The 16997-nt window shown below is 42.6% G+C and overlaps 1 protein-coding gene across 2 annotated transcripts in view; it reads right to left on the bottom strand.

Moving 5' to 3' along the window:
- Window positions 1-16924, bottom strand: part of LOC119978268 (RNA exonuclease 5-like) — a 75298-nt gene extending 58374 nt beyond the window's left edge. The window contains exons 1-7 of one of the 2 annotated variants that reach the window (XM_038819756.1): window positions 16802-16924; window positions 12288-12549; window positions 9988-10103; window positions 8079-8205; window positions 4497-4590; window positions 3738-3905; window positions 3243-3331 (exon numbers count right to left, since the gene is read on the bottom strand). In XM_038819756.1, coding sequence (XP_038675684.1) covers window positions 3243-3331; window positions 3738-3905; window positions 4497-4590; window positions 8079-8205; window positions 9988-10103; window positions 12288-12428 — 735 coding nt within the window. In that variant the 5' untranslated portion in view covers window positions 12429-12549; window positions 16802-16924. Of the gene's footprint in view, window positions 1-3242; window positions 3332-3737; window positions 3906-4496; window positions 4591-8078; window positions 8206-9987; window positions 10104-12287; window positions 12550-16801 lie in introns of those variants that run through there. The other variant, XM_038819757.1, reaches the window with a different exon arrangement.
- Between the last annotated feature and the right edge of the window lie 73 nt (window positions 16925-16997).

Raw genomic sequence — 16997 nt, 5'->3', positions numbered from 1 at the left:
GGACTTAATTCTCAAATCAAATATGTATAGAAACATTGAATATAGAAGCAGGAGGAGGCCATTTGGCCCTTCGAGCCTGCTCCACCATTCAGTCAGAAGACCAGCCGTTTATTGGCTCACCAGTTGAGGCGGCAGGCAGCCGTGTGGAAGATAGCCCAGGTTAAGGACAAGGGAGGGGGCTGGCTATGGCTCCAGATAGGATTAATGGGGCATTTGAGGTTTTCTACCAGAGGCTGTACAAATCTGAGCCACTGGAGGATGACTTGGGGATGGAGCAGTATTTGGAAGAGTTGGCCTTCTCGGTAGTGAATAGAGAGAGGAAGCAGGGGCTGGAGACACTGCTGGATTTGGAGGAGATTATGGATAGTCTTTGTTCCATGCAGTTGAGGCAGGCATTAGGGCTGGATGGTTTCCCGGTGGAATTCTATCAACAGTTCGTGGCCTTGCTGGCGGCACACTTATTGGTTATATTTAATGACTCTCTGTCTCAGAGGGTGTTGACGGCCACGTTGGCGCAGGAGTCAACCTCTTTGAACCCGAAGAAGGACAAAGATCCCTTGGAGTGTGGGTCTTACAGGCCTATTGAATACTGACACAAAGGTACTAGCTAAGGTGCCGGTGACGTGACTGCAGGGGTGCTTGCCGGAGGTGGTCTCCGAGGACCAGACGGGGTTTGTCAGGGGCTGACGGTTGTCGGTCAATATCTAGACACTTTTAAATATGGTCCTGTCGCCATCCTTGGGCACTGTTCCATAGGTGATCACCTCCATGGGCATATGTTGGCTTAACACCTTCCTCACCGAAAGAAGCACGGACTCCATCTCTGTAGCTTCTCCCTCTCCGCAACAACTTCGCCGTCGGGGCCGTTGAGTGCTGTCGGTCCACCTCCACAATGGAGTCAACCAACCCTTCCAACTTTATCCCTGTGGGCCTTATACAAAATTATCTCCTCCCCGGAAACCACCTTCAATTCTTCCCAGAAGGTGGAGGGTGAAACTTCCTCGTTCTTAACGAATCCCATATAGTCCCCGATGGCCAAAGTCATCCTCTCACAAAACCCCTTATCTGTACTGTAAGCTTGGGGGGTGGGGGTGGAGGGCTGGGCTCTGCTGGTCTCCAGCCGCATATCCGTATAACACGGGGAGTGGTCTGATATTACAATTGCCAAGTACCCAGCCCCCACCACACCCGGGAGTAACAACCTCCCACCACAAAAAAAGCTTTTCGGGAGTCGACCCAGTGCACGTGAGAGAAGGAAAACTCCTCCTCCCTCGGGTATCAAAACCTCCATGGACCCACCTCCCCATCTGCTCCATGAACACTGCCAGCTGCTTTGCCATCCCCGAAGTTACAAAGGACTTGGGGCTCGACCTATCCATTCTTGGACTAATCCACAATTGAAAACTGCCCCCATGATTGATTGATGCGAATCTAGCTCGGGGATGGCCGCCAACACCTTCTTGACAAAGTCCGCGTCATCCCAATTAGGTGGGCGCATACATATTCACCAAAACCACTGGAGTGTGGGGCGGCACGGTGGTGCAGTGGGTAGCACTATTGCCTACATCACTGAGGACCCGGGTTCGATCTAACAATGACTTATGCACATGTTAACCCAGGCCCCTATGCCCCTGCACCCCCTTTAGAAATGTAACCTTTATTTTATATTGTCTCTCCATGTTAGAAGTCAGCCTTGTCTGAATGTTAGCACTCCCGTTTCCAAGTCTGAGGGTTATGAGTTCAAGTCGCACTCCAGGAGTTTGACCATATAATCTAAGCTGATTCTTCACTGTGGTACTGAGGCAGTGCATCACGGTTGGAGGTTGGCTTTCAGATAAAAATGCTGCACTGAAGCCCTGTCTTCCACATTATGTGGACGTAAAAAAATCCAGCGGCAAATTTGAAGTGGATGGGGTTAGTGGCACTCCCACCTGTCAGAAGGTATGCTTGGAGATTAAAAGCACATAATCAGTGAAGAGGTACTTGGCGATGATGCATTATTATGAATGCCATCTTTTGAATGAGACATTTAACTGAGGTGGAAGTAAAATATTTCATAACACTATTCCAACAGGAGTAATTGTCCCAATTTCATGACCATATCACAAGCAACACCATCTAAAGCAAGTTAACTGGTGAATGATCTAATTTACATTGTTGCGTCGACACTGGCTGCCATTATTTGCCTACATAACAGTAACTGTTTCATAAGTGAATATTTTTGGATCTTCTGCCACTGTATGATTTTTTTTTATTCTTCAAAAAAAAAAGCCCTCCACAAATGAAATTATTTGGGAAAAACGTAATTGTCAGAATAAATCTGAGACCAGGCAGCAAGTAGCTCTATATTTAAACAGTGGCATTATCTTGTAGTTAGCTTCCCCGTTATTCAAAATTGAAGCAATGCATCCACTTATACACCACTTGGAGCTGGGAAAATGTATGCTTTATGTTGAGATGTGAGCAGTGTTTCCTTTAAATTCCAATAGAGCTACAAATGCTACCCAAGACTCTCCTTCCTGGGACCTATACAAGAAATGGCATGTACATGTTCTATAAGTAACAAAGAAAGGGAAAAAAAACAGGAATATTGTTTCTCTATCACAGAATTTTCTCTGAACACAGAATTTATCCAGAATTCTGGATTCACAGGCACTTTTCTAGATCAAGCTTCTGCACTTGGCCCAACCCATCCAACTTTTTGTCCCTTCAACTTATAACCATTACGCGTTTGGTATTTCATAACTTGTGGATTGCTAAAAAAATGTTTTCATCTTGCATTCATCAGGAAAGCTCACAAGAAATATCCAACAGTAAAGGGGAAATAAGAATTTATACTGCATGAGAAGAGTGCTGATTGATCGGCAAGTGGGCTCCAATTGGGAGGCACGGAGAATGCAGCATGGGACAGTTAACAGCCCAGCTTTGTTCAAATTTAAACTAGACTGGTCCGACTTTGATCGGCCAAGGCATTGCCCTGGGGAATGAACAACTGTTCCCTGGATTGTTCCATGTAGCATTCTCCATGGCAATGCCTCCACCAATCAAGAGGCCTCTTGCCAACCGATCAACACTCCCTTCATGCAGCATAAATTCTTGTTCCCCTATTAGTGTTGGGAATTTCTTGCACGCTAACCTGATGAGTGCCAGGTGAAAAGCTTTGATAGCATGTCTCCTTTTTCAGCAACGCTCAAGTTATAACTTTGAATTGCTGTGGACTTTAAACAGGAGAAGTGACTTACCATTTCACAGTCGAGGCCCAACAATGGACTTCTGTCGGTCACTTTAGCTGTACATCCACTCTGGACAAATCCTATAGAACTAAAAGTGCCTAATATATTTTGAAAAAGTACAGGGGTACAGTGGTTAAATAGTCAAGGCGGCAAACTAAAGCCATCTTACAGCTATATATACTGCAACATAATCGAAAATAGTTCAGACCGGCCGTTTAATTCACTAAACATATTTCTACAGAATTAGAATATGCAGGTCCAACAGCTAGAGCTATTTACAGACAGGTTTCTTGTTTGGCATCTTGATCAAGTCACCAAAAACATATCTAGCTATCAGGTTTCAGCAAAGATAATCTCAAAGGTACAAGATAATAAGAACCAAGTTATAAGTGATACAAATACAGAAACAAAGTGATCAGGATAAGGGTCAAAGCGACGCCCAAACCCAACACAAGTACAGATTCAACATTATGGATGTGCTCAGCTGTGCACAAGTATACTAACCTGCGATTGGATAATCATTCATAATCAGATCATGTATATTCAGCAAGTAACTGGTCAAGCCTTGCTTCTTTCTGCCATATTTAATAACGATGGGATGATTGTCAAGTTTTAATTGTTCACGGCTATCATTCTCTGTCATAAGGCAATGACCGTTCAATCCAGAGGTGCCTGAAATAAATAGCAACATTCATCAGCACATTTATTGTCATTGAACAATAAACCATCCATTTGATCTTTTTTCAACACCCAATATCCACACTCTACCCCATACCCCCTTTAAACCCAGATCATCATTTTGCTCCTCTCAAGGATAACTTCTACGATGAATAATGCATTGTTCAATTGGTATATCACTAACTTTACAAAGATGTTGTGCATTATTCCATCAGGCTTGAGCAGGGCCAGAACAGCATACAGGTCATAAATTAAATTTATATTTAATTTGAAAATATTTACACATGTAAAGGTTTGGGTGTAACTTTCGATATTATTTTGGATATACTGTTGCTGCTCACTTGACCACAAGTATATTATTCAGCAGTGCTCTCCTATAGACCAATATCTAATGATACAACAGTGTAATCTAGGGGCGTAAGAGTCTGTTCATAGGCAGACTGGTAATACAAAGTCAGGTACAAATTTAAAAGCTGTTACATTTCAATGAACACACAGACCAAGAACAAAAGCAGATTGCAGAGTCAGCACAACCTCACTTCTCCCATTTTGCCTGATAAGGTTTTTTTGTGGTTATGTCATTACCATTGACTGTTGGACTTTTGTCTTGTGTGGGCAATGTCTCAGTTCCAAAAGTACGAAGCAGAAAATCATCAGGAGGAGGGGGCATGCTAAATCTCTGAAAGTAATCAAAAAGATGAATAAAAGCTACTACAGTATTGCTTGATCAACAATAGAAACCCAAATGTGATCTTCTAGGTACTGAAGACATTCTTCAAGAAACCTTTCATTTTATGGTCATATGTAAAGTAGGTTGACTTTGTTTTTGAAGGCATGATGCCTTTTTCCTGCAGAGGGCAGTGGCGAACCACTGCAGTACCCCGCCAACCAGAAACATGGACCAACGTATGGAAGCCCACCGTCGCCAACTCCCTCTTCGGGCATAGTGCCCGAAAGAGTGTAGAAAAGGTCTTTTAGTTAGAAATAAACACATCGCTTTCTCTCCCGAAGGGATCTCATGCTGTTGTACAGTTTCAAGAGGAGAGGCAATTGTCTTGGATAAGTGGCCATTCGCCATAAGTGAATGTGTGCAGCGAGTACCCACTGGTTAATCTAACCACATGGCCTGTCCCAGCCAAGCGAAATCATAGAACATACATTGCAGAAGGAGGCCAGTCAGCTGTGTTTATTTGTGCTGCTACACTAGGGGAAACACTTCCTGCACATGTGCAGAGGCAGTGTCTGTCACAGTAAATGAGAGATGGTCTTAAATGCAGTTGGTATCTATGATCTATGGTATCTTCTAACTTACTTTATCATTTGCAACTAGACAGCCATCCTAAATTAAGTTTTGATATGCAAACTGAAACCTAGTACAGTGTTAGGGGGTAATTTAAAACAGAATCATGATAGGATTGAGTGCTTTTCAAAATGTTCTGCCAATTTGGGTCATGATTAAAATTCTCAACAGAGATATATTGGGGCATTGTTTTTTTAGTAGGACATTTTGCAGATTCTGTCAAGAAGACTTTGGGAAGTATCGAACTGTATGGGCTCACTCCATCTTCTATTATTTAACTTATTGTTACGATCCCAGTTGACATTATACCTGGACAGGCAGATCCCAGAATGGAATCCTGACTCAAAAAACAGCAACTTTTACTTTTTAAAAATAAAGTGTGGAGGAACAGAGGTACAGGACCACTAATTAGTTTTAACAAGAAAAAAAACATGTATTAAACATGAAAAAAATGGATGATACAATACTCCTTTACTCCCCTTTAGGGGAACAATTACACATAGACTTTAACATTAATATGAATTGCAAAGTACATCTTAAGCTACAATGGCCTCATTAACGCAAAGTCCCTTTTAAACACACGAGATGACTGTGGCGAAATCTATTATCCTCAAAATCCCCCCTGATAATTGTGCCATGAGTTTTCAAATTCCACTCCTATAAGCACACTTTAAAATCTTGTCTCATAAGTATGCTTTCCCTCAACGATTTGTAGAAACCCAGACCAGGTTTTCCAAATGACACTTCGAGCAAAGTTTCAGCTTCACTTTTGACAGCAAATCCAGGCCACGATTTAAACCACCTTCTTTTAGGTTTCCCTTGTCTTGACTTTACACAAACTCCGAGATCCAGCCACTGATTTCCATAGTTATTTCAACTAGCATTCAGATAATCACTTCAGATGTAATTCTGATGTCTCAAACTTCTTCTCAGCTCTGACTGTCTTTACTGAACAGTTCACTGTTCTAGTACTTTTAACCTCAGACTTCTTAGAAACTTCTCATTGCTCTAGTTTCCTTAAATAGCTATCTCTACACTTGTTTCGTAACCTTTACTCCATGGTATGGCTCTTTTTCTAGCAAAGCTGAGAGAGATGTTCTCTCTCTAGACTTCGAAACCAACTGGTTCAAGCAGAGCCGTGCAGGTTGCCTTCTCTCTCACTACCTATCTCTAGCTAAAACCTAAAAACTTCTCTACTTTACGTTCACACTTGCTAAGCAACCAGTGCTGGTTTATTTATTCTTCAAACTGTAGCCCTCCCTAAACACAATAGAATCAGTGTTGGGAATTAACTAACCCCCACACATACAAACACCTATGTCCAGCATGAATCTAACTATAGGTTTTACCCTTCCAGGCACAGAAACATTAAATTAAACCCACTTAGAACTATACCTTATTTCTAATGTTTTTACCAATACAAATATAAATCTATCTTTGTTTTTCTAACACTGTTTTCTACAAATAGCAATTCAGTCTTTGGTGGCCGGATTACCCTCAAAAGTCCATGTTCATTTTTAAGAATTATTTACCCTCAACGAGGATCTTTATTCACATTTCTTCGGTGTTTTCAAAAAAGAAAAAATATTAAAGAAAAAAAAAATCATCCCCCAAATTGGGGCTCAAGACAATGACTCTGGGATTAAGGGCTCCATTATCAACCAGCTGAGCTAGCTGGGCAATGCAGGCATTGACTCAACAAAGTATTTTTAACATTCTGCATAAGATTGTATGAAAATTCATAAAATCACTATTTCCATTTTGTACATCAACTTTGCATATTCAACAAGTTTGTGAAGATGAAATCTGAAGTAGCTTTTGAGCCTGTAACACGGAGGTGCCTTCCCCTGAACAGAGAGGTGCCAGGATCAGTTGTCCTAATGGAACGGCAGTAGAGTTTAACTGGCAGTTCAACTGGTCAATCTCTGGGCATGGTGAGATGGATGGAATGTCAGAGGTCAAGTGTCTGGGTTCCCATCCAACCAGGAAGTAACACAGTTTTAAGATGGTAAGTTTCAAATGGGTCAAAATCTTGGATCATCCTCCCTAACAGCGCCATGGGTGTACCTACACCATATGGGCTGCAATGGTTCATGGCGGCAGCTCATCACCACCGTCTCAAGGGCAAATAGGGATGGGCAATAAATGCTGGCCTTGCCAGCAGCAACCACATCCTGTGAAAGAATATTTTTTTAAAATGCTAACCAGGCCCTGAGTGAGATCAGGCCAGCACAGTTGTAGGTAGCCCACTAACATGGTCAGTGTGACGTTATTAATTGCAATATTTAATTTTAATCTTTATTATTGTCACAAGCAGGCTTACGTTAACACTGCAATGAAGTTACTGTGAAAATGCCCTAGTTCGTACAAATTTGTGATGAAGATTTGCATTACACAGCTTCAAATTCAAAGTAGACGTGTGTTCGACTTTTTTGCCTTGTCAATCTCTATAACTACGCTAACATAACCAATATTAACGTCAGCCACGGTGTAAGCAGAAATATTGAAAAACACAGTACAAACAAACTGACAAAAAATTAAATTTAATTGCTTGATTTTTAAAAAAAAAAGCACAACAGGAAGAAAATGTTTCGACAATTGTGAGAATATGGTACGTGTTGCAACACGGGGAAATTGAAGCAGATAGCATCGACACATTTAAAGGTATCCATGAGGGAGAAGGGATCAGAGAGATATTGGGGGAACGATGGAAAGAGGCAATTAGGCTGCTTTAGAATACAAACATTGAAATAGACCAGCTAGGTTGAATAGCCTGAACGTGTCGTTTATTTTAAGTGTCCTATTCAAATGGGTCATAGTACCTTAACATAGATTTCCAAATGCAACAACATGAACAGTGAACTTACAAATCGGAACTTTTGCCTCAGCTGCTTAAATTGGAGGTAGTATCTGTAGAAGTGCATCTGACTCACTCCATGTAGAACAATCACTGCTACTCCTTTAAGTTCTTCCTGCCTGTGAATTTGGCACCAGCTGGAGGAAAAAAGTTGCACTAAGTATCTTTCTGCGGCAGGAGACGGTGGCATTGTGGTAATGTCACTGGACTAGTGATCTGGAAGCCCAGGCTAATGGTCTGGGGACATGGGCTCAAATCCCACCACGGCAGTTGGTGGAATTTCCATAGATTATAATTCAATTCGTCTCACTAATGGTGACCGTAAAACTACCTTGATTGGGTTGTTCATATAATTCCCTGAAATCTGCCATCCTCACATGGTCTGGCCTACGTGTGACTTTTTTCTAATGATGTGTGTGTTGTTGGCTAGGTGGTGGTGGGGCAGCACGGTGGCCCTGTGGTTAGCACTGTTGCCTACGGCGCTGAGGACCCGGGTTCGATCCTGGCCCCGGGTCACTGTGTGGAGTTTGCACATTCTCCCCATGTCAGCGTGGGTTTCACCCCCACAACCCAAAGATGTGGAGATTAGGTGGCCACACTAAACTTGACCCTTAATTGAAAAAAAAATAATTGGGTACTCTAAATTTAAAAAAAAGAGGTGGTCATGAGCTGCCTTCTTGAACTGTTGCCGTCCACATGGTATAGGTACACTCATTAGGGAGGGAGTTCCTGGGGTTTGACTGCAACATGTTGACTTGTAACTGCCCTCTGAAATGACCAAGTAAGCCACTCAGTTCAAGGTCAATTAGAGATGGATGACAAATGCTGGCTGTGTCAGTGACGCCCACATCTCATGAAATAATGAAAATAATCACTTTTAATGATCCTAGATTAAAAGAAAGATCTCCACTGTAAATGGAAACTACGTTTATCGACTTGCTGATCAATCAAGTGCAGCACTTTGTACAATGATGAAGTTCAAGCACAAAGGTGTCAAGGTGTGCAGTCTCAGACAGGCAGTCATATACTCAGAAGCATAATATTCTATTGCTTTGGTTAATGCTCCCTTACTATTTTTGCTTGTTGCTTACAAATATATAACAGAAAATTCCCATTCAATGGATGATTTCTGCTGAACACGTTATTCAAATTCAGACATATAAACAGGGATGTTAGAAATTTAGTCGGTCAATCAGGATATACAAGAGGACAGATTTGAATGTCAGATGCATTGCTTTATTACTGCAATTTATGCCTCACTGAATACAAGTTACTGTCAAAGACAGCTCAATTGAGATTGTGACAATTACATAAAAGCCTTTTGCAAAGTTGTACCAAACTCACTGTTTAAATCAGTCAATTTTTCTGTTTAATTCTTTTTGCTGTCCTATTGCATCAATAATGCGATGATTATTTTACATGAAAATTGGAAGCAATTTTATATAAAGTGAAAAGTGACGTTTTAGAACTTATTACACATGGAACTAGAGGGGAACACCAAATGTCTGTAACCCAGTATTGAAAGAAACCAAAGCAGCCACAGAAAAGGAGGAACACCAGCAGCTTGGCTCACTTAAAGACAAAAACAAGTGTCAAGTGGCGTCTCACTAATTTAAAAAAAAAATAAATTTAGATTACCCAATTATTTTTTTCCAATTAAGGGGCAATTTAATGTGGCCAATCCACCTAACCTGCACATCTTTGGGCTGTGGGGGCGAAACCCACGCAGACACGGGGAGAATGTGCAAACTCCTCACAGACAGTGACCCAGGGCCGGGATTCGGACCCAGGGCCGGGATTCGAACCCAGGTCCTCAGCGCCGTAGGCAGCAATGCTAACCACTGTGCCACCGTGCTGCCGGCTTCTCACTAATGACACAATGGGGCAGAGTGGACTATTAAACATCTGGTGTACATTACCTGGGTGGAGGGCTTCTCACTTTTCCCAATACAGCGTGATTTATTAGCTCACCGAGCTGCTCGTGGGTAATGGCACAGTGGTTACTTTCCGCATTGACAGTGAAAACAGAAACATCCTAGAAAGCAGATATTACAAAAACAGATTATTGTTCTGGAACAGGATTACAGAACCATTTTCAAAATGGTGACAATTGTTCAATTGAAGAACATACATGCTATTACATATAAATTAAATAATTTACAATTAATAATTCTTAAAACAAAGTGAAACACTGTATCCCAGAATTCAAATTGGTGCCCATGTTTCCTAATCTTAAGTCTCAATTCAGTTATCCAAGCAGAAGTCGGGCAGCACGGTAGCATAGTGGTTAGCATCAATGCTTCACAGCTCCAGGGTCCCAGGTTCGGTTCCCAGCTGGGTCACTGTCTGTGCGGAGTCTGCACGTCCTCCCCGTGTGTGCGTGGGTTTCCTCCGGGTGCTCCGGTTTCCTCCCACAGTCCAAAGATGTGCGGGTTAGGTGGATTGGCCATGCTAAATTGCCCGTAGTGTCCTAAAAAGTAAGGTTAAGGGGGAGTTGTTGGGTTACGTGAGTTTGAGTAGGGTGATCATTGCTCGGCACAACATCGAGGGCCGAAGGGCCTGTTCTGTGCTGTACTGTTCTATGTTAAGTGTAAATGTGCGGGCAGCATGGTAGCACAGTGGATAGCACTGTGGTTTCACAGCGCCAATGTCCCAGGTTTGATTCCCCGCTGGGTCACTGTCTGTGCGGATTCTGCACGTTCTCCCCGTGTCTGCGTGGGTTTCCTCCGGGTGCTCCGGTTTCCTCCCACAGTCCAAAGACGTGCAGGTTAGGTGGATTGGCCATGCTAAATTGCCTTAGTGTCCAAAAAGGTTAGGAGGAGTTATTGGGTTACGGGGATAGGGTGGAAATTAGGGCTTAATGTGGATCGGTGCAGACTTTGATGGGCCGAATGGCCTCCTTCTGCACTATATGTTCTATGTTCTTAAGATAGTATGATCGACAGGGCAGCTCAATCCAAGGGAGATCTGCATCTCCTAATGACCTGTTCAAAAACAGTATGAGGCAAGTAGGCATAAGTGAGAGGACCAGGAGAAAATACAAAGCCATAAAACAAAAAAACTGTAAATTTAACAAAAAAAAGATTCTATTCCTAATCATTACTCAAGACGTTACAGAAATGGCAGAGGTAAAAACATTTATTATTTTTAAGTAATTGATGGAGTCTACGAGGAAACAAAATACTTTACTTAACTGACTGCTTTATTTATAAATAAATAAGATTGTGGGCACAAAGGATTTCAACCATGACTTCCACAGTCTTATTGAATATGAAAATAGATAATTTCACATTAGATAAATCTAGCTCTGTGGTATTTCATCACGAGTTATAGAAAATGCTTAATCATTTATACATTAATAGAACTATCAACTTCAAATGGGAAAAACAAAATAAATATTTACACTTTTGGACGCAGAGGGTATGCACGGCTCTCACAGTCAATGTAGTGGGCCCACCTCATTTCACTTGTCCTTGCTTTACGTGGACGGAAATCAGCAGAATGTGGAAACCCTGCACGTGGGCAACGGTCGCCAAAATGTGTTGTGGGTCACACTCAGAACCCAGATGGGCCGCAGGTTGCCCATCACTGGCCTACAGTGCAATCATTAAATAACATGTGACACCAAGACAAAGATTTAGGACAGTTGACCAACAACTTGGTTAGAGATGAGGTTTGAAGATGCTTCTTAAAACCCGAGAGGTACAAGGAGAGAATTCCAGAGCTTACGTATAGGCAACTTAAAATGAACAGAGGAATGAGAAGGGATGGAAGGGCACCTGGATTTAAAGAGAGACTGGCATTTATCGAACACCTGTCACAACCAGTGGACATTTCAAAGCACTTTACAGGCAATTAAGTACTTTTTGAAGTGTAGTCAATCTTGTGATTTAGGTGTGACAGCGAATTAGTGCACAGCAAACTGCCATACCATAATCCATTCCCTGAAAAGGAGGATGGACAGTTGACCTAATTTCATACTTTGAGCACAGCTCTGCAGCCAATCCCACAGAATCTGTGCCAGTATGGTCCAGCTTGTGTTTCCCTTCAACAACTTTCCTTTCCAAAATGTAAACCGCCTAAGTTCTGCAATGGAAAGACAACTTGAATTGTCAATGGTCAGAGTAGTCTGTTCCCAGGAAAAGTAGCTCATTTATTGATACAATCTCAAGGTGTAAATAACTGTTCAAAAGAACCGTTGTTTTTTTTGTGTCTTTACCTTTTGCTGCTCTTGACTGCTGCACCGAATGTCACTTTCCACAATGCTCTCAATTTGGATCTTGGCTTTCTTTTTTCTTTCCTTTGCACTTTTCTGTCTCGGATTTTTGCGTTTACACAGTTTCTTAGCATTAGCCGCCATCTGACTAATCTTACAACAATACCGCCAGCAGCTTAACTACAAAGAAAAATTCTAATCAATTTGTCTGGTTGACAGAAATATGAATCCCATGTATATTACTTGCTTTAAAACTTCCTTGCATCTGCAAAAGACAAAACAAAGTTTATATGTTTGTGACTAATATTCAAAAAGGGATTTATCAATTTCTGTACAATAAATATATAGAAGCAGAGCCAGCTTTATAAATCAAATGACTGGTAAGGTGATTCTCATCAGACTAACTGTAACTCATCATATCGCACGTTGCAACATTTCACTTTGCAAAAGGTGCTATATAAATGCACGTTGTTGGTTTGTAACATGCTCTAAATATAATATTCAGAACTTGCAATCCTGATGAAACTTGAGGGATTGAAGTGGTCATACAGCACAATTTACACTGAATCCAATGAGTATAAATTGGGCACTTTCAGTCATTTCTCATCAACATACATTCCTTCATGCGCCCACTGTAACAACAGTAGAATGATAATCATTAATGCCATTCAGATATCCAAAAATCAATATTTTAAAAACTCCATTTCTATTGCACTTTTCATGACCTCAGGACATCCGAAAGCACTTTACAGCCAATGAAATTCTTTTGAAGTGTCGTCACTGTTGCTTGGTAGGAAACGTGGCAGCCAATTTGCAGACCGCAAGATCCCACAAACAGGAGTGTGACAACGAGCAGTTAATGATTTATTTTAACTGAGGTTGGTTATTATTATTGAGGGATGAATATTGGTCAGGACAATGAGATGAACCCTGTTCTACTTTGAAATACTGTAGTGACATGGGATATCTTACATGTTAGCAAGGAGTGATAGGGCCTTGCTTTCATGTCTTATCTGAAAGACATCTCAAACAGCACAGCATTCTGTCAATAATGTATCTCAAGAAGGATTAGGCAACAAAAGGCTGATTTTTCCATAGAATCCCTCCAGTGCGGGAGACAGTTCAGAGCATCGAGTCAACGACCCTCCGAAAGAGCCTCCATAGGCCCATTCCCCCACCCTATGCCCGTAACCCTGTACATTGTTAATGGCCAGCCCAGCTAACTTGCATATCTTTGGACTGTGGGAGGAAACAGGAGCAGACGTGCAAATTCCACACAGGCAGTCACCCAAGGTCAGAATCGAATTTGGGTCGCTGATGCTGTGAGGCAACATTGCTAACTACTGTGCCGCTTTCATCGAGAGCAAAAAGGATTACCACATGTGCCTAATCAATAGGGAATATTCTGTAAATAAGTCTGGCAAATTCTGACAGGCATCATGTGTATTGCAATAGCAAAACAAACACACAAGTATTGAAAAGTTTTTTGCTGACTAAAAGAATCATTATATTAGGTGTGAAGTCAATTGAATTAGGAAGGATACTGTGCTACAGGGTGCCCATCTCCAACCCTCAAATTTTGAACATGTTTCAAAGATTAGTGGGAGACTCGAGGACTGGGAAATCTTTAGGGGGCAACAGAAAGCTACTAAAAAAGCTATAAAGAGTAAGATAGAGTATGAGAGTAAACTTGCTCAGAATATAAAAACAGACAGTAAAAGTTTTTACAAATATATAAAACAAAAAAGATTGGGTACGGTAAATATTGGTCCTTTAGAGGATGAGAAGGGAGTTTTAATAATGGGAGATGAGGAAATGGCTGAGGAATTAAAATGGTTTTTTGGGTCGGTCTTCACAGTGGAAGACACAAATAACATGCCAGTGACTGATAGAAATGAGGCTATGACAGGTGAGGACCTTGAGATGATTGCTATCACTAAGGCGGTAGTGATGGGGCTAAAGGTAGACAAGTCTCCTGGCCCTGATGGAATGCATCCCAGAGTGCTAAAAGAGATGGCTAGGGAAATTGCAAATGTACTAGTGATATTTTACCAAAATTCACTAGACTCTGGGGTGGTCCCAGCGGATTGGAAATTGGCAAATGTGATATCACTGTTTTAAAAAGGAAGTAGGCAGAAAGCAGGTAATTATAGGCCAGTGAGCTTAACTTCGGCAGTAGGGAAGATGCTGGAATCTATCATCAAGGAAAAAATAGCAAGGCACCTGGATGGAAATTGTCCCATTGGGCAGACGCAGCATGGGTTCATAAAGGGCAGGTCGTGCATAACTAATTTAGTGGAATTTGTTGAGGACATTACCAGTGCGGTAGATAATGAGGAGCCAATGGAGTATATCTGGACTTCCAGAAAGCCTTTGACAAAGTGCCACACAAAAGGTTGCTGCATAAGATAAAGATGCATGGCATTAAAGGGTAAAGTAGTAGCATGAATAGAAGATTGGTTAATTAATAGAAAGCAGAGTGGGAATTAATGGGTGTTTCTCTGGTTCGCAATCAGTAGCTAGTGTTGTCCCTCAGGGATCAGTGTTGGGCCCACAATTGTTCACAATTTACATAGATGATTTGGAGTTGGAGACCAAGTGTAATGTGTCCAAATTTGCAGATGACACTAAGATGAGTGGTAAAGCAAAACGTGCAGAGGATACCAGACGTCTGCAGAGGGATTTGGATAGGTTAAGTGAATGGGCTAGGGTCTGGCAGATGGAATACAATGATGACAAATGTGAGGTTATCCATTTTGGTAGGAATAACAGCAAAAGGTATTATTATTTAAATGATAAAATATTAAAACATGCTGCTGTGCAGAGACCTGGGTGTGCTAGTGCATGAGTCGCAAAAAGTTGGTTTACAGGTGCAACAGGTGATTAAGAAGGCAAATGGAATTTTGTCCTTCATTGCTAGAGGGATGGAGTTTAAGACTAGGGAGGTTATGCTGCAATTGTATAAGGTGTGAGTGAGGTCACACCTGGAGTATTGTATTCAGTTTTGATCTCCTTACCTGAGAAAGTATGTACTGGCGCTGGAGGGTGTGCAGAGGAGATTCACTAGGTTAATCCCAGAGCTGAAGGGGTTGGATTACGAGGAGAGGTTGAGGAGACTGGGATAATACTCGTTGGAATTTAGAAGGAAGAGGGGGGGATCTTATAGAAACATATAAAATTATGAAGGGAATAGATAGGATAGATGCGGGAAGGTTGTTTCCACTGGCAGGTGAAAGCAGAACTAGGGGGCATAGCCTCAAAATAAGGGGAAGTAGATTTAGGACTGAGTTTAGGAGGAACTTTTTCACCCAAAGGGTTGTGAATCTATGGAATTCCTTGCCCAGTGAAGCAGTTGAGGCTCCTTCATTAAATATTTTTAAGATAGAGATAGTTTTTTGAAGAATAAAGGGATTAAGGGTTATGGTGTTCGGGCCGGAAAGTGGAGCTGAGTCCACAAAAGATCAGTCATGATCTCATTGAATGGCGGAGCAGGCCAGAGGGGTCAGATAGTCTACTCCTGCTCCTAGTTCTTCTGTTTGTTCTTAATTGGGCCACTCAGCATGAGAAACGGACATTAGAAAAATATAACCACTTGAAATCTATTCATTGTGCCCCTCAATGCAACCCTGTTGGCTCGGAGGGTACATTGTAAGTCACGTAGACTGCAAGGTCACACGCGATCAATATCTGATCTGGATTGAATCGCAGAATCGTGATGGTGCAGGAGGAGACCATTTGGCCCATCACGTATGTACCCACTCTCTGGATAAGCATCACGGTTTAGTGCCAGCTCACTGTTTTTTCTCCGTACCCTTGCACATGGTCTTTATTCAAATAATCATCTAACGCCCTCCTGAAGGCCTCGACTGAACCTGCCTCCAGCAGACTGCACTGGTCTAGGTAATTTTAGTCGGGGTATTATGTGGGCAGCACGGTAGCATGGTGGTTAGCATAAATGCTTCACAGCTCCAGGGTCCCAGGTTCGATTCCCGGTTGGGTCACTGTCTGTGTGGAGTCTGCACGTCCTCCCCGTGTGTGCGTGGGTTTCCTCCGGGTGCTCCGGTTTCCTCCCACAGTCCAAAGATGTGCGGGTTAGGTGGATTGGCCATGCTAAATTGCCCGTAGCGTCCTAATAGTAAAGTTAAGGGGGGGAGGGGGGAGTTGTTGGGTTACGGGTATAGGGTGGATACGTGGGTTTGAGTAGGGTGATCATTGCTCGGCACAACATCGAGGGCCGAAGGGCCTGTTCTGTGCTGTACTGTTCTATGTTCTATTACCATTGGCCCACGGTTTCCCAGAGCTACATTCACATGGCTCCTGATCCCTCCCCCCCCGAAACTGTGTGCCCGCTAGGTTGCCAGGCTGTGATACCAGGAGGCCCGGAGCCCCAGCAGCCAGACGGCACCTACTGGCTGCGGAAAACTCAACTAACAGTTCACGTATCGGGGGTCTAGTTTATTACCCCCCGTCCCAGTTAAAGCAAAACCCGGGGCGACCCACGCCACCAAATTCCGAACCTGAGAAGGCGGCCATCACCAACAGCAACGCAGCCCGGACGTATGACGTATCACGTCGTTGACGCGCACCCCTGCGTCATTACGTCACCGCGCGCACAACCACCGGCGACGCCAGCTTTGCCCCACAACGCCTCAGAAGCCCCACCTCTTCTGAAACCCCGCCCCTCCACCGGCCGCGCCCCCACCGCTGAACTCT

Source organism: Scyliorhinus canicula, chromosome 15 (assembly GCF_902713615.1).
Source record: "Scyliorhinus canicula chromosome 15, sScyCan1.1, whole genome shotgun sequence".
Taxonomy (NCBI): Eukaryota; Metazoa; Chordata; class Chondrichthyes; order Carcharhiniformes; family Scyliorhinidae; genus Scyliorhinus; species Scyliorhinus canicula.
Note: the sequence above shows the minus strand (reverse complement) of the source record. Positions and strands in the feature narration are given on the sequence as shown.